The 22,317-nt window shown below is 41.6% G+C and overlaps 1 protein-coding gene across 1 annotated transcript; it reads left to right on the top strand.

The window, feature by feature from the left end:
- The first annotated feature begins 1,185 nt into the window (after positions 1–1,185).
- wdr1 (WD repeat domain 1) lies at positions 1,186–14,934 on the top strand. Its single transcript, XM_090205199.1, has 15 exons — positions 1,186–1,276; positions 2,045–2,166; positions 2,400–2,490; positions 2,761–2,908; positions 3,599–3,779; positions 6,940–7,017; positions 8,043–8,123; positions 10,329–10,562; positions 11,122–11,211; positions 11,622–11,776; positions 12,187–12,274; positions 12,449–12,559; positions 12,850–13,023; positions 13,266–13,410; positions 14,022–14,934. The coding sequence occupies exons 1-15, from the start codon at positions 1,261–1,263 to the stop codon at positions 14,126–14,128; spliced, it is 1,821 nt and encodes a 606-aa protein (XP_090061325.1). The 5' UTR covers positions 1,186–1,260; the 3' UTR covers positions 14,129–14,934.
- The last annotated feature ends 7,383 nt before the right edge of the window (positions 14,935–22,317 follow it).

Here is a 22,317-nt window from a genome sequence, read left to right as displayed (position 1 = left end):
ACAGTGACTATGTTGGTCTGCTTGAAACATGTAGGTATTATACACGGGGTCAGGGAGAGGATAGAAAATGTTAGTGAAGCCACTTGCCAGCTGGTCAGTGCATACTCTGAGCATGCATCCTGGTAATCTGTCTGGCCCTGCGGCCTTGTGAATGTTAACCTATGGAGAGTGTGATCACACAGTCGCCCCGAACAGCTGTCGTTCTCATGCATGGTTCAGTGTTGCATGCCTCGAAGCAAGCATAGAAGGCCTTACCTTGTCTGTTAGGCTCGCGTTGCTGGGCAGCTTGCGGCTGGTTTTCCCTTTGTTAGCTGTGATAGTTTGCAAGTCCTGCCACACTCGATGAAAGTCAGAGCCGGCGTAGTAGGATTCGATTTTAGTCCTGTATTGGCGCATTGCCTGTTTGATGGCTCATCAGAGGTAGTAGCGGGATTTCTTATGTGTCCGGATTAGTGTCTCTCTCCTTGAAAGCGGCAGCTCTAGCCTTTAACTTCGTGAGGATGTTGCCTGTAATCCATGGCTTCTGGTTGGGATATGTACGTACGGTCACTGTGGGGAGGACATCGTCATGCACTTATTGATGAAGCCAGTGACTGATGTGATGTACTCCTCAATGCCATCGGAAAGAATCTCGGAATGTATTCCAGTCTGTGCTAGCAAAACAGTCCTGTAGCTTAGCATCCGCTTCATCGGACCACTTCTGAATTGGTACTTCCTGTTTGAGTCTGCTTATAAATTGGAATCAGGAGGGTAGATATGGTGAGATTTGCCAACTGGAGGGCGAGCTTTGTATGCGTTTCTGTGTGTGGAGTAAAGGTGATCTATAGTTGTTTTTGCATCTAGTTGCACAGGTGACACGTTGGGAGAAATGTGTTAAAATGGATTTCAGTTTTCCTTCATTGACATCACCGGCCACTAATACACCTGGGAATCCCCCAACCCCACACCCAATGCTAATAGCTGCTAAACATTTTAAAATAGCTATTTTTACCTATTTGTCATCACATCCTCCATAACCTATTTACCTTGTTGGGTATCTTCTTAAACTACACTATTCAAGCAAACGTCATTTCCTCAATAGGCAAGTGATCGCAAGTCAGCGGCTGCTCTCGTCGGAGTTTACTATATATGGGCAAGGCAAGGCATACCGAGAGTGGCGTTTGCTTCCGTGTTTGTGCGATTAGCAGTCTAGACTAGCCGGTGGATCAGAGAGGTTTGGTGTTTCATTCATTCGGAGGAATTAATACAAAATCAGCGAACATGTCATATGAATTGAGTAAGTCGATTAATTTATTTTGCTTTTTGAAACAATATACAATAAAGGTGGGCCTTTAATCGCTTCCTCCGAATAAATTAAGTGCTTCACTGGAGAAGCAGCTAGCTAGCTTGCTACGTGTATATTGCACAAACCTCGCCCAATTTGCATTTTCAATCACGTTTCTTGTCTTGAAAGCCGTCACACCGCTGCCAAGGTCCCTGTGTATAAATAGCTACGCATTCGAAATTGAGGTGATTTTCCTCTTATTGGATGGAGCTTGAAAGTGAACCTACTCGGTTTGAAATTGCCATACGAAATATGCAACGCAATATGACAATTCACAGAATGTGGGTCGTTGTGCGTGCTTTTAGCAAATATATTACAGTCGTGCGCATAGTTGACATTTTTACATTGATTAGCTAAAAGCAGAGGTAGATGTCGGCCTCTTTAGTTATTGTCGCACATATACACACACATATACATATGTGACTTGCCTAGTTAAATAATTGTAAAAAAATATATATATATATATATATATATATATATATATATATAATGTGCATGTATTTCAATGACCTGGCATATTTACATGATACAAACTATAGTGTAATTCGGTTTGTATTAGTTGATTTTGAAGTACACTTTTGCTTTGTCTGTTTTTACTACCACTGTTATCGTTGTGTGGGTTATTTACCAACCACATAGGTCAATGCCTAGACTAACTCATGCCATGCCTATAATCAGATAGCAATAATAATAACACACTTTTTTGTGTCATTCACACAGAGCATGTATTTGCCAGCCTCCCGCAGATGGAACGAGGAGTCGCCAAAGTCCTAGGTGGCGATCCCAAAGGCAACAACTTCCTCTATACCAATGGAAAGAGCGTAATCATCAGGAACATTAATGTAATTATTTCAATCCAATCAACGTATCACCTGACACTGTTAGGCCTATATCTGAGTGTCTTCATGGAGAGTAAAATATGTGATCTGGGCTGCCTGGTCAGATTTATTATAGGATATAACCTCTTCCCCAGTCTATATTGCAGCTGTGTGCATTTTAAAAGTATTCCTGGGATGGCTGGTGTGGGTGTGAGACAACCTTTACTAATGTTAGAGTTCTGCTTCATCTCTGACAGAACCCTGCCATTGCTGATATCTACACTGAGCACCCTCATCAGGTTACTGTCGCCAAGTACGCCCCCAGTGGCTTCTACATTGCTTCTGGAGGTAGCTATGGGTTATCATGTCTTATCATGCTTCAGATGCCAAGAAACAGGAAAGCTTTTCCAATTCACTCGCATCGCTTCTGTCAATGGATTTGGCGTCTTCATTGTGAATGGTGAAAAGACCAACTATAGATGTCTTGCATGTACCTAGAGTCATCTCATGCATGTTTATTCTGTGGAGATTGTCATTTGCATAGAGCCAAATGGCCGAATATAATTTTCATGGGAGTGATGCCTAATCTGCAACGTTCAAATGTAATGTTTTCTACAGATGTGTCTGGTAAGATCCGTATCTGGGACACTACCCAGAAGGAACACCTGCTGAAGTATGAGTACCAGCCTTTCGGGGGGAAAATCAAGGACATCGCATGGACTGAGGACAGCAAAAGGATTGCTTGTGTGGGAGAGGGACGTGAGAAGTGAGTCTATAGGGCCTAGTGCAGGACAGGGACATGGAGCCTGCACACTTGTCTTCCAAATAAGCTCACAGGTTTTGCTAACAGTGCAGTATGTACACATTGGCGAACAATGGTTGAATGTCATTGACAATTGAATAAGCTTTAGGTCAGCCGTCATCATCACGTCACCTGAAGAGTTACAGGGTGTGCAGGCTTTTGTTCCACATCAGAATTAAAACACCTGATTTGAATTTGAGAACCTGAGTCAGGGTTGTGTTCCATAGGCGTAAGACATTGTTTTGAAACAGATCCCAATAATAATGCTTATTTTTGGTTAAGGCGATAGTTTCTATTAAAATTAATAAAAATCCTTCTATGTTCTCTAAACACTTACCTCTCTTGAAACAGTTGTGGCCACCCCTGTTCTTAAAGTGAACATCCCAGTATCTGATAAATTCAATATTCCAGTATGTTACATATCATGTGTTAGACTTTTGTTTTTGACCTCTCCTCAGGACTGCATTTTGGGACATGAATACTTTTTTTTTCTCCCCTTAAATGAATTTTTCTTATTGGATAATGGGAACTTCGCAATCACCCATGCGCTTGTGAATGACTTGTTTAGATTTGATTCTGGCTCTCTTGGTGAATAATCTTGTAATTTCCTGTCTCACTTTATTTAAAAAAAAAAATGTTTGTTCTTCCTCCCAGGTTCGGGGCTGTGTTCCTGTGGGACACTGGCTCCTCTGTGGGTGAGATCTCAGGCCACTCCAAAGTCATCAACAGCGTGGATATCAAGCAGACTCGCCCCTACCGTCTGATCTCTGGAAGCGATGACAATTGTGGAGCCTTCTTTGAGGGACCACCTTTCAAGTTCAAGTTCTCAATCACAGTGAGTGTGTGAGGTTCCCGAGGAAAATATTGGAACGGGTTCTCAATGTCCATCAGTGTGTGGTTGGGAGGGACTTGTCTATAGGTCTCTAACTGTTGTCCTGACTATTGACTTTTATACCATAGGCCGGATTCACTTGGGGGAATTCCGACCTGAGTTAAGCGCACGTAAATAGACCCGAATTTCTGTTTATGCACTTCTTTCCACGCATAGCTGATCGTTAACTTAAGCAAGGGAATAGCATGGTATTCACCCGCTATTTGTTTGTGGAATAGATCAAATAAAGGTGTGGCAGAGACTTAACTTAATTCCACCACCTTTACACACGAGGAAACCATGAATAAGCTCTAGTGAACCGACCTGTTCCAAGTGGAAGAGGCATCCCATCTACTTAATTTTTCCCCGATTTAGAAATACCATCACTCTCCATGCACTGTAATTTACAACTTGATAAGAGCTAGGTAAATGATTCATCTGTTTGGATAAGGGAGTTGTAAATATAAATTACACTTGTTTTACACTGAACAAATATATCAAATGTAACAATTTCAGAGATGTTACTGAGTTACAGTTCATATAAGGAAATTTGCCTGGGCATAATCTATGGATTTCACATGACTGGGAATACATATGCATTTGTTGTTCACGGATACCTTAATTCAAATGGTGTGACCATTTCTGTTGCATAGAGTTGATCAGGCTGTTGGTGGCCTGCGGAATGTTGTCCCACTGCAGGCAATGGAAGAACTGGGACATTTTCAGCTTCCAGGAATTGTGTACAGATCCTTGCGACATGGGGCCGTGCATGATGCTGAAACATCAGGTGATGGCGGCGGATGAATGGCACGACAATGGGCCTCAGGATCTCGTCACGGTATCACTTTGCATTAAAATTGATAAAATGCAATTGTTCGTTGTCTGTAGCTTATGCCTGCCCATACCATAACACCGCCTCCACTCTGGGACACTCTGTTCACAATGTTGACATCAGCAAACTGCTCACACTGTCTGCCATCTGACTGGTACAGTTGAAACCAGGATTAATCTGGGACGAGCACACTTCTCCAATGTGCTGAAGTTGGTTACGACGTCGAACTGCAGTCAAGACCCTGATGCGCTTCCCAGAGATTGTTTCTGGCAGTTTGTGCAGGTGAAGAAGCTGGATGTGGAGGTCCTGGGCTGGTGTGGTTACACGTGGTCTGCGGTTGTGAGCCCTGTTTGACATGCTACCAAATTTTATGTAAATGATGTTTGAGAAGGCTTATGGTAGCGAAATAAACATTCAGTTCTCTAGCAACAGCTCTGGTGGACATTCCTGCAGTCAGCATGTCAATTTGAGACATCTGACATTTTGTGAGAACTGCACATTTTAGAGTGGCCTTTTATTGTCCCCAGTACAAGGTGCACCTGTGTAATGATCATGCTTCTTGAAATGCCACACCTGTGGATGTACATTTCCTAAGTCTGTATTGGCCCCTTGGTGTTTGTCCTATGGCCGGGTTACCCCTGTTGTGAATACTTGGATACATTTGTTGGCCATGGAAGGCATCAAGTCTACTTTGGTTTCTTGTAAAAGAGAGGAGATATACTTTGGTAACTTTGTTTGTCGTGCTAATCTTCTGCTGGAATTAGTCTGGTCAAATGTTTTTATTTCTGATGTCTAAAGGGTTCCAGAACAAATGAAAAGCCTTCTCCATTTGTCGTGTACTTATAGAGATGTGGTCAAGGGGAAGTACTCTGGTCTTGGGCCTGTGTGTTTCTTTTCTTAGCTACTTTTTTGAGTGGTTCTCAGTTTGTTCCACTCTTTGCTTTCACAGCATGCTTTTATTTTTTTGTTTGTCCATTCACATGTTACATAGTCCACAACCCCCTTTAAAATCTGTATGTTTGTGAATGGCATTTCTACATTTTCAAAAAGGGAAGTACAGTCTACTACCAACTTATTCAGTAAAAATATTTTTGTGCAGTATGCCTACCAAACACTACCGGTCTTGGCGCAGTCATTGTTTAGCAATTTACATTTTTTTTTTTTTTTTTTGCATTTCCCCCAACTGCCCTTTAGCAAGAAAGCTGTCTGTTTGGACTTGGCTTTGCAACAGGCTACCACCAATCACTGTTTGTTTGTCTTGGACCACGTCCATATACATTCAGGGCTTACACATCACCAATTTGAGTGCCGTAGGGTAGCTTGGCAACAAATCTGGGGAGAGGGGAGATGACCCTAATAAAATAAATGCTTTTGTTTATTTTGGGAAGAGCTAAGTGTCATGCTTGGAGTTTGTCTTCAGAAATCATGGCAAGCCTTGCAATGAGCTGAACATTAAACAAACACACTCGCTGTTCATATGTCTGTTTACCCCACCATGCTGTAATTATTCTTTAAGCAATGTCCACACATCACTTCTGCTGTAGATGGTAGTGTTGAACACTATACCATTTCCTCTGTTAGTTAGGACTCTAAGGGATACCCCTTTTCAGTGATCTAAAAATAGGCCTTGGATGTGGTTTCAATAGTCAAACCGTACAAGATAGTGTGTTGTCAGAATGTTGCATCTGTCTGTGTAAATGTTTCTCAAACCTGATTCGTCTAACCAGCATGCACTCCTAGATGGAGGCATCTTAATTAAGAGCATTGCGTTTTAGATAAAGTGCTTTGGCAATTCCCGATTGCTGAAAACATTTGTATTTGGAAATGTTCATGCCATTCTGAGCTCCGTGCAGTTCCATGACAAGATGCATGAGACTTGTGTGATCTAGCAGATGGTGTCATTGCAGGTTGAAAAGAGAGCCTTATGAAATGAAACAGAGATTTCTTTGTATTTCCCCTAAGGGTCTCCAGAAGTAGGTTGTCCCTTCTGTGTGTGTGCATATTCTCTTTTTAAAAGAGAAGGGGGTGGCTGTTCCTGAAAGCTGGTTCCAATGAGTAAGCTGCTTGAAATAACTTTAATATTTTCAAGAAATAGACTTAAACTTGACACGGTATAATTGACTTGGCGACAACAACCAACATACAAATGTAGCCCTCTTAAATCAACCAGAAAATCCAGAGTTTTATATATGACTTTTTATAAAAGTTAGCTGGCTTAATTTATAATCCTGCTTTTTGGAATGGCCTGAAGTGTCTAACAATCTCTCCTTCTCCCGCTCTACCCCATCCTAGGACCACAGCAGGTTTGTCAACTGCGTGCGTTTCTCTCCAGACGGGAACCGGTTTTGTACGGCTGGTGCCGACGGTCAGGTGAGTACGTGAGCTGCTCCAGGGTCAGGTACCCAGCATCACTAAGGTTGTCTCAAAACCCACAACTGATGCTAGAGCATTGACAGCCTGTCTTAATTGTTAGAAACAGTTTTTGTTATGCCTAATATAGGAACTGAATAACGTATTGTCATTGGAGTATTTTGTAAATAAGAATAGATTTTTATGAACACTTCTACATTCATATGGATGCTACCAAGATTCTGGACGATAATGATGAGTGGGGAAGTTAGAGGCACAAAGATCTCCCCCCCCCCCCCCCCCCCCCCCCCCCCACCCCATTTTTGTTTTTTATAACCGCCCCGTTATTGGTGATGGTTAAAGATAAGCATGTTTTGTTGTAGCCTCTAAATTTCTCACTCATCATTATTCATGATTTTTCTTAGGATAATGATTAAGCCATGTTCGTAAACATCTTATCTACTCACTTAGAAATCAAATTACTCCAGTCACCATTCAGATACTATTTGGCAAAACAAACCGTAAATGCAGCAGAGTTGAGTCAAAAGCTTGATGCCGTCATTGCTTGCAAGGAATATGGGACCAAATACTGAACTATTGATTACTTTATACACGAAGTGAATTTGTCCAAAATACTTAGGACTTCTTCAAATTGGGGGGGGGGGGGGGGGTAGGGACTAGATGCATAAAGTGCTCTCATTTCTAAATGCTACAACAAATGTATGGAAACGTCAAATAAAAGGTGACCTTCTGTACTCTCGCCTCGTGAATCATTTGATCTCCATTCCAAAGTTCTGCAGTATAGATCCCCATAAAATGTAGCTTCACTGTCCAAATACATATGATGTTGAGTGTGTTTCTAGTTTGTTGGAGGGGAGTAAGAGTACAGTAGGAAACAGCTGTGAATTAGCACATTTTGTCAGATACATTTCAGTGAAGCCACAATTGCTGACTGTAGGCAGTAGCAATCACGTGTTTCTTCCTGATGGTGAATGGAAGCAATTTTACCGTACGTTGCTGGTTCTTACTCGTTACTGTTTTCCTAGATCTTCCTGTACGACGGAAAGACGGGTGAGAAGATTTGCGCTCTGGGTGGAGCCAAGGCCCACGAGGGAGGAGTCTATGCCGTAAGTACCTCGCAGGCTTCCGTATCGTTTTTATTTTCCACATCAACGTTCAACTCTGACTTGTGGTTTGAAACGTGTCGTCATTGGGTTTTTACTTTAGCCTGCTGAGAATAGAAACTTGTATATATTTTTTTTCCCCCTTCAGCATAGCTTGTCAGGCTCCAATGATGAGGGGGGTGAACACCCAGTCCAGATTAAAGTGGCCATGTCGTCTTCCAGACGGGCTTGAATGTAAACAAGCTAAATGGATGCTTTCCTTTTCAAATTAGAAGTGCAATCTATTCCTGTGAAAAGACCTACTTAATTTCATTTCCCTCTAAGAAATGATTAGTTCTAGCTATACAGTGCATCACAACTAAAAGCAGCTTTACCTAGCTCAGTGGAGACCGTAGGAACCTCAAGAGTTAACCAATCCTTTGAATGGGTTATGCAACTCGGGTGTGTCTGTACTTCAACAGCAGTGTTAGATAAGACGAAGTTCATGAAGTAGGGCCTTGTGAACAGAAGGGGCCTAATGTAGAGATCTACGTGTCTAGTGAACCTTTTTGTTGCAGGATGACCCGATAAGTGTCAACTGTCACCGGTAACAAAACGAAGGGCACTATGGTAGTAGCTGCTGTGCTTTGATAAATATCACATAATCAAGAACAGATGAGGTTGACTGAATAATCTGCTTCCAACTTTAAATAACCAGATAATTAAATCCAAATGCCTAAGTATGTATATGCGGGAACACGTTCATTTGGAGAACCATCTGAGTGAACATGTAGTTCATCTGAAACCTTACGAGAGTTTAAAAACATGTATTTCATTTTACCTGTATTAAGCACAACTTTTAAATCAGCAAGGGATTCCTTCATAGCTATAAAATCTGATCAGTTTTAACAGAGCCAGATCTACGGTCAGGTCAATGGCATGCATAATGGTATCATCGGCATATAGATGACGTTTACCATTTTTAAGAGACTGACCAATGGTTTTTATATAAATAGTGACGCTCAACTCCTTTTTGTACTTAAATTCAGATTTAACTACATCAATCATGAATGAAAAGGCAGGCGTCCGAACTCGGGCCTATCAAGGACAACTCATCCAATTAAATAACATGATCAACAGTATCAAGCTTTTGACAGGTCCACAAACAAAGCAGTGTATTTAGTTTGTCTAAAGCATTGACAAGCTCAGTGGTTGCTGAAATGGTGCTACGCCCAGGCCTAAATCCTGATTTTGGTTTATATTCAAAATACATTTGTCAGATTTAAATAGCAAAGTTGTAAGTTTACCCAGGATTCAAGAATCTTAGACAAGGAAGCCTTGAAATGGGGCAACAATGAAGATCACTACTCTCCCTGCCCTTATGGAGTCGCACAAGCTAATTTCCATACTTTTTTCAGTATTTCCTCGCCACAATGTTAAATAAAGAATGTGTGTTATTGAACCAACAATGATGGGCACTGCACACTTAAACAGACCAGGATCAAATTTGTCGGCCCCTGTGGGTTTCTCATCTATTGCTAGCAAAATATCTAGGACTTATTTTTCTGTAAATAGTCAAAGCTAACTTTAAATAGTCCCCTATCAGCATCCAGACCAATATTCACAATGATGGGCTTAAGTTCTTTCAAAGAGAGCCCTCTGAAATAAAATTGTGGTTTTTTATGCATCAATGATGGCTTTTTTTTTCTGTAATGAGGCCAGCGTCTGAATTAATTTGTTTTGGCGGAGGAAGTAGAACCCTTTAGGGATTTGACAGTTTTCCAAATTTGCATTTATTTTTACAAATTTAGCCATGTTCCCATTACAATCCGAAAGAGCGGTTACATAATAATCAGGTTTAGCCTTTCTGATTTGTCTTGCACAATGATTCCTCAGTTGCTTAAAAGCTTGCCAGCCTAAGCCTGTGTTCCTGGCCTTGACCCAAGCATCATCTCTCGGTAGATAAGATCAGTAATTATGTTTATTTATCACTGGCACAGTCACTTAACACACATGAAATTCTATACATATTTGTGGATTAATTTACTTCTACTCCATGCCCCCTTTTGTATTTGATCAAGTTTTTGAGCAAGGAAAATGGCCATGCTTATACCACAAGAGAAACTGCAGCTGAACAGGTTTCTGCTGAAAGCACTGTGATAACCAACAGTGATTCGACGCTTCCAATCTGTGACCCTGTGTCCACTGCTTCCCTCTGTTCTCCTCCAGGTGAGCTGGAGCCCCGACAGCTCCCAGCTCATCTCTGCCTCGGGCGACAAGACAGTGAAGCTTTGGGACGTAGGCACCAGCACGGCCCTCACCACCTTCAACATGGGCGCCGACGTCATGGACCAGCAGCTGGGCTGCCTGTGGCAGAAGGACCACCTGCTCAGCGTCTCCCTGTCTGGCTACATCAACTACCTGGACAAGAGCAACCCCGACCGGCCGCTCCGCACCATCAAGGTCAGCCCAACGCTTTCTTTAACACTACACAATTTTCAGAATGTTATATGTTCATAGTGTGAAAGCAGCTTAAAGGAGTTGGGGATCCAGAGTCGGGGCTGGAGAGGTTGTTAAGATTAGGGTTTTCTTTTGAACTCTTTAGACACAACTGGCAGGCTTTATCTCCTGATTTTGGACGGACCGCCCAGAAACGGTTCCTAGCAGATTTATTTACATGATAAGCACTCTATGAACATCGTCTGTATCCTGATCACAAAATCGTCCTTCGAAAAAACTGATTCTCATGCCACTTGTTGCTCACCACACGCACGTAGCTCAGTGACAGGACAGGAAATGGCATACAAGTGGTTCTCGGCAGTCACCAAAATTCAATAGTTAATTTGACAGTTTTCTGGAGAACACTAAAAGTTGCTCATTGATTTGAAATGCTGAAATCGTGCCCGAACCGAAAGTGTCACAACTGATGGTTTTGAGTCCAACTGAATGAATGTTCTTCTCCACTAATCATTTGATGACTGGGTGCTCAACAATACGTCTCTCTTTATCATGTGCCTTACAGGGTCACAGCAAATCCATTCAGTCCTTGACGGTTCACAAAAACGGGGGGCGTTCTTACATCTACTCGGGCAGCCATGACGGGCACATCAATATCCTTTCACTGGGAGGAGGGCATGCTGTGTCAACACTGAGGCCTATTAACGATGAGCGGCGCTTTCCGCTGAGTCCATTTCCCCCGAGTGAATGGGAATTTATATAATGGGGTCTGGTTGGCATTTGGAACATGAGGCTAATAAATACCCTCAAGTTCTAATAGTCAAGGCCTTGTGTATGTAAAATCCAACAGCAGGGTTGGCACTTATGAAGACTCACATAAAATCTAATAGCCATTTCTGCATATGTCCCATAGCCGCAGCTGATGTCATCGTCTCGGGCAGATTAGCAAGAGGCCCACACTGCTGTTATGGTTTTATGGTCCCTTGCATTTAAGTTAAGCCCATGAGACCTGCTCCACTGCCCTCTCCTGGTCTGTCAGATGATCCTTAACTGTGGCCTCCACATTACTGGGACGCTGAGACCGGGGAGAACAACGACTTCTCAGGGAAGGGCCACAGCAACCTGGTCACCAAGATGGCTGTGGACGATGCTGACCAGCTGGTGACCTGCAGCATGGACGACACGGTTCGCTTCACCAGCGTGACCAAGAAAGAGTACAGGTGGGTCCAGACGCGATCGGCTTTAAGGTGGAACACCAGAAGTGCACTTAGCATAGTTTGATTTTGGAACTTATCCTGATATGAGAGGGGGATACATTTCACCGAACTCTTTAACAGCTTCCTATGGAATATTTTTTATGTTGTGTTCTTATCTGTAGTTAGGGTAGCTTTGTCATGTTCACTTATTCTCATTGGGCAAGCGCCAGTAGTTTTGATGTCCATACATTATGTTAATTTATAAACCCGGAGCAACATCTATATTTGACATCCTTTGATACACATTTTAAGAGGGGAAAGTACACGTTAATAGGGATCTATTGACATCAGACATAGATTTTTCACCCAGAGGACTTAAAGGTCCATGTTTTAATGGGAAAAAGGATTCAATGGTACTTTGTTGTTTTTGGCAGTGCTTCCAACCTGGTAAAGATGGACGTCCAACCTAAACATGTGTCAGTAGCAGCAGGGGGGCTCGCTTTGGCTGTGTGCATCGGACAGGTAGCCCAAGTCAACTCCTGATGTGTGCCCACTCATGTCACGCAGGCATCATAGTTGGAGGGTATTGTAGTCTGGGTTGGGGGGGTCTAAATACACTTTTAATTGACTCAGAATGGGGCTGTGGTTTGTCTGTGCTAGATAATGTTAATATTGACTGTGTGTGATGGTCCTTAGGTGGTGTTTTTGAAAGACAAGAAGAAGGTGTTCACGCTGGACAGTCTGGACTACGAGCCGGAAGCAGGAGCAATCCACCCAGGGGGCAGCACTGCGGCAGTGGGCGGGGCAGTAAGTCTCCCTATAGCAACTTCATTTGACTGGAACTATTATATTGTGGTGTTGGCTCAAAAAATTGAATTTCAAGATCTATTGGATGATGTCTTGTGTCATATTTTGTCAAGCAGTATGTTATGTTTACACTTGCATCAGGGGCACAATTAATCATTACTATGAAACACTTCAGAATGTACTTAAAACTGCACGCTAAAGTTATTTCTTTCTGTGTCAGATCAAACTACTATATTTCTCCCCTTGTCATTGGCATTTCTCATTGCTACCTCTCGCTCTCCTCCTGGCAGGATGGAAAGGTCCGCTTGTATTCTGTCCAAGGCAACACTCTGAAGGACGAGGGGAAGAGTGTGGAGGCCAAGGGGCCAGTCACAGACATGGCCTACTCCAAAGATGGCGCCTACCTGGCCGTCACTGACGAGAAGAAGGTCGTCACAGTCTTCACAGTGGCAGACAATTACTCGGTACGCAGCTTCTCATATCCCTCTAAAGCAAAATTTGCAAAAACAAGCCTCATTAACGTGTTCTTCCGTATTCGCTGTCCTGAATGCCAGACTTATAAACGTGTTTACAAGAAATATATTCCTAAAGCCCAATGAACAGCGAATGCCATTTGGGTTTCTGAATATCAATCAGTCGTGTGGAGTAGACTTTTTATTTTCCATGGTGGATTCTGCATCCATTTCTGTTTATCCCCTTTCAACAGGTCAAAAATGATTTTTATGGACACCATGCAAAAGTGGTCACCCTGGCCTGGTCTCCCGACAATGAGCACTTTGCCAGTGGTGGGATGGATATGATGGTCTATGTTTGGACAGTGAATGACGCAGACAAGAGACTGAAGATCCCAGGTGAGGGCCAAAATGGTATTCAGTGAGCAGAGGTATACACACAAAGTATTGATTTACACCCCCCCCCCCCCCCCCCCCCCGTGGTTGGGCTGCCCCTGTGTAACCGTATCCAGATATTTCAAACTAGCACTATGGTAACTGAAGGTTTGAATGGATACTGTCACCACCTCTCCTCCTTTCTGTAGCAAACATTTAGAGCAGGTAGCTAAATATACATTTTTGTGCAGGTACTTAGCTTTTTGTCTGGACAACAAAAGCTAAAAATACACTTTTCAGTGCCTCTGACAAATGACAAAGCATCTTAGATTTTTATTACCATTGCTGATGAATCTTGCAGAATTTCTCAAATGTCCCCAAAATGAATTCTATTCCCCACCAGTGGATGGCAGTCAGCATTATTCTTTGCTGTCTTCTGCAGGAAGACATTCAAAATGCTCCCACTTTTCAGTGGAAAACCAAACACTACTTTTTAGCAGTAACACCTACTGTATATGCACTCCCAATTCTAAAATGTTAGTCTTATGACATCTCTTGATAACTTGTCATTTGCCCCGTTATGTTGTTTTTGTTGTCTGTCACTGTGAAATGACTGTTCTCCCATCCCTTTCCAGATGCCCACAGGTTGCACCATGTCAGTGGCCTGGCCTGGATAGATGAGCACACTCTAGTGACCACCTCCCATGACGCCAGTGTCAAGCAGTGGACTCTTAAATTCTGATCGTCACAAGACTGGATCATTAGGGACGACTGTAGACCGCTCTTTCCCTTTTACTTTCTGTATCTAATTGATGGTCTCTTGTCAGCAATCCCTGAAATAGTCAGTGTGTCATTGTAGGGAAAAGCTCATATTTAAAACAAAGTCCCAACGCTGTTTTATTCTTTGAAGCTTTTAAATGATTCACTAATCCACGAACAAAGAAAAGGACCCAAATAAGCAGCACTTGATCTCTTGAGCTTTTCTGATCAAGAGAACCAATTTTAAGATCAACATTCCAGAGGCAACAGCCTTATCTCAGTTAAAACTGAAATGCCTGTCTGTGGTTGGAGGGTCATTTCATCTCAACTCAGGGAATTAAATGAAATTCAATTCATGAATTGAATAAAGTCCTTATTGAAAATAATGGAGGTATATTTTGGTTACAATCCTGAATGGCGTTGAGAATGAATGGCCCTCCGACTGTGCTTGCCTGTTAGTTTATGTTACCATTTGTATGGGAGTGGGTATTTAGTTCTCATTTTTCTTTGACTCCATAATTTGTTATTCACAGTAATGTGAATAATAATTTGTAATTCACAATTTCTAGTTGGAACAAATGTGGTTGGTAGAGCAATAATAGGAACTTTAAACAAAAAAGAAATGAATCATGTATTCAAAGCAGCTCCTGTACTGTTGCCGTGTGTTTGATTTGCCTCACGATGCTCCCATGTCTCACTTTATTTTTTGGATGCTTCCACCTTTTTTCTAAGGGTGGATATGATTCATAATATTAATGACAAAAATAAATTTGTATGCATTTCTAGCAACTCATGTCCATTTCGTGCTACTCATGTCCATTTCGTGCTACTCATGCTTAATGCGAACTGTGCTTGTTAACATCTCATTACCAGGAGGGTAATGGGTACCAGTTACTGGGCTAATCAAGGGGCGACGAAGCTGAACGTTTGCTTTATGATTGGAGAATACATGTGCGTAGGGCTACAGGACTTCCAAAATCAAACTCTTCTAGTGGTCAGTGTAACTTTTCAGGAATAGTGGAATAACAAATCTCAGGTGATAGATGTTTGACTTCAACTCACACACTTTGCTAGTAGTTCCTTAAGATATAAAGCAACTATTCAAATTATTATTCTAATTGCACGGGACCTTTTTAATGTTTTTTTGGGGGGGCCACTTCTACTATAAATATTTTACTTTGCTTATGCACCATATTGTGCAATTAAATTATTATTTTTTTGTTACTAATTGAACTACAGTGACAAACTTTCTGTTATAACCCAATTAACTCCCCATCTGATTTGTGTTGTCTTTAATCGTGTGAAGAATGAAATATGTACCTATCAATGTAACCTTTTGGGAACTGCACAACAATGCATTCAACTGAAATGTGTCTGACATTTAACTGAATCAGAGTTGCGAGGGCTGCCTTAATCGGCATCTGGGGAGCAGTTGTTTGGGGTTAACTGCCTTGCTCAAGGGCGGAACAGCAGATTTCTCCACCTTGCCGGCTCGGGATAAGAATGGTGACCTTTCGGTTACTGGGCCAACGCTCTTAACCACTAGGCTACCTGTTGCCCGGGTCACAGGGTAAATGTATGTATGCCTTGCTAAAAAATTGTTGCTCATTCATTCATTACTTGTTTACTCTCTTGATGCCTCCATGCTGATCTTGTCAGAGCTAAGTGCTGAATATGTCTTCTGGTGGGGCGGCAAAGCCTAATGATAAACGCACCAAATTTGGCACATACAGTACCAGTAAAATGTTTGTACATCTAACCATTCAAGGCATTTTATTTTTACTATTTTCTACATTGTAGAATAATGAAGACAGACAAACTATGCAATGACAAACTATGGAGTTGCGTACTAACCAAGTATTAAACAAATCAAAATATATTTTAGATTCTTCAAAGTAGCCATCTTTTGCCTTGACTGCCAAGAGTGTGCAAAGCTTTCTCTCAACCAGCTTCACCTTTCCAACAGTCTTGAAGGAGTTCCCACATGCTGAGCACTTGTTGGGTACTTTTCCTTCACTTTGCGGTCCAACTCATCCCAAACCATCTCAATTGGGTTGAGGTCGGGTGATTGTGGAGGACAGGTCATCTGATGCAACACTCCATCACTCTCCTTGGTCAAATGACCCTTACACAGCCTGGAGGTGTGTTGGATCATTGTCCGATTGAAAAACAAATGATAGTCTCACTAAGCCAATACCAGATGGGATGGCGTATCACTGCAGAATGCTGTAGTAACCATGCTGGTCAAGTGTGTCTTGAATTCTAAATAAATCACTGACAGTGTCACCAGCAAAGCACCATCACACCTCCTGTATGCTTCACGGTGGGAACCACACATACGGAGATCATCTTTAAACCTACTCTGCGTCTCTCAAAGATGCAGCAGTTGGAAACAAGTCTCTCAAATTTGGACTCGGACTAAAGGACAGATTTCCACCGGTCTAATGTCCATTGCTTGTTTCTCGGCCCAAGCTGGTCGTCGTCTTCGTGTCCTTTAGTAGGGGTTTCTTTGCAGTAATATGACCACGAAGGGCTGATTTCATGCAGTATCATCTGAACTGTTGATGTGTCTGCTCTTGAATTTATTTGGGCTGCAATTTCTGAGGCTGGCAACTCTAATGAACTTATCCTCTGCAGCAGAGGTAACTCTGGGTCTTCCTTTCCTGTGGCAGGCCTCATGAGAGACAGTTTCATCATAGCGCTTGATGGTTTTTGCGACTGCACTTGAAGAATCGTTCAAAGTTCTAGAAATGTTCCGGATTGACTGACCATGTCTTAAAGTAATGGACTGTTGTTTCTCTTTGCTTATTTGAGCTGTTCTTGCCATAATATGGACTTGGCATTTTACTAAATAGGGCTGTCTTCTGTATATCTTCCCTTACCTTTTCACAACACAACTGATTGTCTCAAACACATTAAGGAAAGAAATTCCACAAATTAACTTTTAACATGGCACACGTGTTAATTAAAATGCATTCCAGGTGACTATCTTATGAAGCTGGTTGAGAGAATGCCAAGCGTGTGCAAAGCTGTCATCAAGGAAAACGGTGGCTACTTTGAATTATCTTATATAAAATATTTGTTTAACACTTTTTTTGGTTACTACATGATTCCATATGTGTTGATGTCTTCACTATTCTACCATGTATAAAATAATACAAGAAAAACCCTTGAATGAGTAGGTGTCCAAACGTTTAACTGGTACTGTATAAGATAACATGTTTTAATGTCATATTCAATGAGTCCATGAATACAGTAAAACTACTAAATAAGCTGGATGTTTTAAACCACCTCATATTCTGTAGGATTCTATTGAACATAACATACTTTACTTACCAACAATGTGATATAGTATATATTATATGGCTACAGTCAAATTAGACTATTTTAACAATTTAGTCAGGAATTTAAAATAATTCTCAATATCAACAAAGATAATTTTAACAGAATTGGTTGTATTGTAATACTTAAATCAAATTCCTGTGCTAGGACCGGAGTAGCAGTTTGACAGAGATTGTGTGAGTATGTGGAATATTCTCTCCAATGTTCATCAAGGTATGATCATGAATATGACCAAAGTCATGGGATGGAAAATATCTTCCATTGCAATCATATTGTGAAATGAGTGCAATCAATCTTCAAGTGTGTGAGCAACAGTTCCAACTATTATATATACTGTATCCCTTAGTTACAGTATCAATCTAGCTATCTTATCCAATTAATTTGGAAATTTGCTACAGACTTAATACTTTTCTCATTGTTATTTTTAATGGGGTAGCATTAGTACTAGGCACACAACAAAATATAAACCTTAACCTGAGATAAAAAAACCTATATATTCAGAATATTAGCCAAATTGATCACCCTATCCAAATGTTTAACTATATCTACACGCTATTTGTTACATTAAAACACAAATGGATGGCCCTGCATAACACATTTAGTCTTGGATGAAGTGTACTTATCCTGAGAAACTTTAAAGGATGGCTAAATTACCATAGAATGGTAACACAGAGCACGTCATCAAATGGTTTAGAAATGTGTATTTGTGTGTATCATTAGTTACAGTAATCATCTTCACTAATCTGTCATTTATTCGGAATATAAATGTGTATATATATATATATGGTATATACACTAAAAAAGTGTATATGCCTACCAAACCGCTCGCTAGTGTGCGCATGTTGATTTTGTACCCCCACACCAGACACGATCAGGACACGCAGGTTGAAATATCAAAACTAACTCTGAAGCAATTATATTTATTTGGGGACAGGTCAAAAAGCATTAAACATTTATGGCAATTTAGCTTGCTGTTGCTAGCTAATTTGTCCTGGTATATAAACATTGGGTTGTTATTTTATCTGAAATGCACAAGGTCCTCAACTCCGACAAATAATCCACAGATAAAACGGTAAACCGAATTCGTTTCTCGTCGTATCTCCTCCTTCTTTGGACTTTATATGGCGGTTGGCAACCAACTTTAAGGTGCATTACTACAACCAAGTGGAGTCTGGACTTCAGTTTATTTTTCAATCAACCAAGTGGGTATATACTCCTAAAAAACAATGAGGAGATTTGAGAGGCAGGACTTGCAGCTCGTTGAGCGTTACAAATAGAACCAAGTTCTATTTTAATGCCTGGCCACGCTGATGTTCGCTGTGGCGTGCGATCAGTGTGGGTGCAATGATTGAATAACATGGATGTGTAAATTTGTGTTCCCACTTGCGCAGCCTAATAGTTTTTCGCATGCATAACTGGCAGCAGACATCCTGGTGACCACTCTGACCACCTGCACTCATCGGTCGTGTTCCCATGCTCAGACATTGCATGCATCAACCAACGGTTGCGTACCACATCTTCAACTGTGCCGTCGGGCACCAGATTGCTTAAACATATGATGTGGTTAGCTGATACGTAAAATACCTATCCAGGAGGCGCAAGATCTGGCATGTGTCAGCAAAGTCTGAGCAGGGGAACACAACCAATAGCAGCGGTCTCTGTAGTTATGAAATTAAGGGGGACACCTCAAAAAAGGGCATGGCAGAGCCCATAAGACCCACTGTTAAACTCAAACAAACCACACGGGGTGACGGAGGCAGTTTTGTGGTGATCCGCTTCACCACCTGATTGTATTCACTTGCCAAATCAATTGCTGAAAACTGTTATCAACCTTGATCATACTACAGTTCAACAAGACCTTTTGGCTGTCTTTTACAGTGGGTGAATAAAGATAGCAAATATGAAACACTTTTCAATGCGATAGTGATGTGGCTCGGGAAGGCCATTCAGCCGTTTTTTTCCCCCCAGTATGTTAAAATTAAGTTACCCAGTCATTCCTCATGTGATAATGCTAATTGGTTTAGTGAGAGTCCTTTAAAACAAGGAAGTCCACTAACAGACTGGTGAGTTATCCTGTCTCTATTTGTTTTTTTGTTTTGTTTTGGAGCTTACAATTGCATAAATGTGATGGTGCATTAACTAATGTTTCCACAAACAAAAAGCAATTAATGTCAATAATATATATGTAGTAGTAAAGTGGTTTGTTTACTGTCAGAGTAGCTGATCCAGTCACCTTCATCAATTTGAACAGCAATGTCTTTCTGATTCACTATTGGTTCTGGTTCCCGGCAGTTGAAAACATGAACACTAGGACTTGCAATAGCAAAAGTCTACGGTTGGTTTCGTGATCAGATTAAAGACTATCGGTAGAGGAAACACCCATAAATGAATAGTTCTAACGAGATGCTACATTGACATGTGTGAATGTTTTATCTTTTTTTATTCACATATTGGATTAGTTTGGGTCCTTCTCAGAGTTACTGTTGTCATGAGGTGGGAGTCACATACCAGGGGCTGATGAATTCCATCAGGGTCCCAGGAATTCTGGTATTTAAATAAGATGGATTTGTTTTGTTTTTTTATCTGAGAGAGATTCCTCAGCAGCATTCAGATGGGGAAAAGTGGAAGTGTGTAGCATGTTTGTGTTTGTTTAATCGCTGAATCTGTAGCTATATTAATGTAATCAGCAGTTTAGGAACTGCTATTATTATAACAATATGGTTTGCTGGAAACGATACCGTTTGGGACACACTATGGAAGTATTGTTATTATTATTTAAAGATGATGACGATGTTTATAAACTGCTACAGTTAACTTCACAGTTCATGATTGTTTAAGGCCCACTATGTGTTACGCAGTTGAGGGATTTCCTTACGTTTCACAATGTTAAAGAGCAACTGCCCCTAAAAACCAACTTCTTGTTTTGAAAACATCGATATGGGTCAGAAACCTTTATTCTAGTCTCAAAATTGACTACAAAGTGTAAATAGGATCATATTGATCATAAAGTCAGCCCAAAACAGAGATAGGTGAGATGATAGGGGGAAAAAATGGTATGTCAGGGAATGAAGGGTACTGTAACAGTTTTTATTGGGTTATCCTGCCCACAGCTGGCAGCACCCAAGTAATCATCAATTCGGAGCACAGCTGCACCCCCTGATCATTTGATTGGAAAGGCCATGGTCAATTTGGTTTGACATTCGATTTCACTGTCAGGCTAGTTAGGGACCATTAGTAAATTAAACAATGTACATGGGACAATATTTTAAAATGTCAATGGCTCCAAATCAATGACAAAACCTCAAACTAACTTTAAATTGTACAAATAGATATACACATATTGAAAGCATTTAATGAGACAACTAAAATACATGCAACATGAAAATATTGTCCCATTCACATTGTGTGATTTATTGACGGTCCCCAACTAGCCCCAGAGATAGGCTATCCAATGTCAAACCAATGTTACCATGGTCTCACACACCAGCTGGCTGAAGCTAATTGGCGAAAGAAGTTGGCTAGCACTAGCTAGCCAAGTCGACTTCAGGACACAAAACTTGAAAGTCTAATCAGATCATCTAGAAGAGTAAGTGACTGTAGCTGTGTGAATGTACAAACACTTACCACGTGTGAAGACACACACACACATTAAACCACCTCTTCCAAGACAACTGTTGTTTGGCTTCAGTTATGGCTGCTGCAAATCTCAATGACCAAGCTGAAAAACTATGCCAAATCAGGAAGTTCAGCCACCCTTTAACTTTTTCTGAGCACATGCATCCAAACATGCATTCCTGTTTGAATAGGATCTTAACTTCAGGGCCTTGTGCATTATATCCTGTGACGTTAAAATGTACTGTACCTGAATGAGAATTGATCTAATTTTAATCAAATGTATTTATAAAGCACTTTTTACATCAGCAGAAGTCACCAAGTGCTATACAGTAACTGAGCCTAAAACTCCAAACAGCATTTAATGCAGATGTAGAAGCACGGTGGCTGGGAAAAACTCCCTAGAAAGTCAGGAACCTAGGAAGAAACCTAGAGAGGAAACAGGCTCTGAAGGGTGGCCAGTCCTCTTCTGGCTGCGCCGGATGGAGATTATAAGAGTACATGACCATTTAAGGCCAGATTGTTCTTCAAGATGTTCAAATGTTCATAGATGACCAGCAGGGTCAAATAATAATCACAGTGGTTGTAAGAGGGTGCAATAGGTCAGTATCTCAGCAGTAAATGTCTGCTGGCTTTTCATAGCCAAGCATTCAGAGGTCGAGACAGCAGGTGTGGTAGAGAGAGAGAGAGAGACGAAAACAGCAGATCTGGGACAAGGTAGCACGTCCGGTGAACAGGTTAGGGTTCCCTAGCCACAAGCAGAACAGTTGAAACTGGAGCAGCAGCACGACCAGGTGGACTGGGGACAGCCAGGAGTCATCAGACCAGGTAGTCCTGAGGCATGATCCTAGGGCTCAGGTCCTCCGGGAGGGAGAGAGCCAGAGAATTAGATGGAGCATACTTAAATTCACACAGGACACTAAATAAGACAGGAGAATTACACCAGATATAACATACTGAACCTAGCCCCCTGACACATAGACTATAGCAGCATAGATACTGGAGACTGAGACAGCGTTGGGTCGGGGGACACTGTGGCCCCGTTCGACGATAGGGCCAACCAGGCAGGATATAACCCCACCCACTTTGCTAAAGCACAGCCCCCATACCACTATAGGGATATCAACAGACCACCAACCTACTACCCTGAGACAAGGCGGAGTATAGCCCACAAAGATCTCCTCCACCGCACAGGCCCGAGGGGGCACAAAGCCGGAC

The sequence above is a fragment of the Oncorhynchus mykiss genome, chromosome 17, assembly GCF_057628025.1.
Source record: "Oncorhynchus mykiss isolate SJ-2025 chromosome 17, ASM5762802v1, whole genome shotgun sequence".
In the NCBI taxonomy this organism is placed as follows: Eukaryota; Metazoa; Chordata; class Actinopteri; order Salmoniformes; family Salmonidae; genus Oncorhynchus; species Oncorhynchus mykiss.
The sequence above is the reverse complement of the archived record's forward strand: the minus strand, read 5'-3'. Positions and strand labels throughout refer to the sequence as shown.

What these genes read in the sequence shown, in the direction of transcription:
- wdr1 (XM_090205199.1), top strand. An exon ending in GTGACCAAGAAAGAGTACAG is followed by an intron (nt 11,777 to 12,186) that starts GTGGGTCCAGAC and finishes TGTTTTTGGCAG; the next exon opens with TGCTTCCAACCTGGTAAAGA. An exon ending in TGGCTGTGTGCATCGGACAG is followed by an intron (nt 12,275 to 12,448) that starts GTAGCCCAAGTC and finishes GATGGTCCTTAG; the next exon opens with GTGGTGTTTTTGAAAGACAA.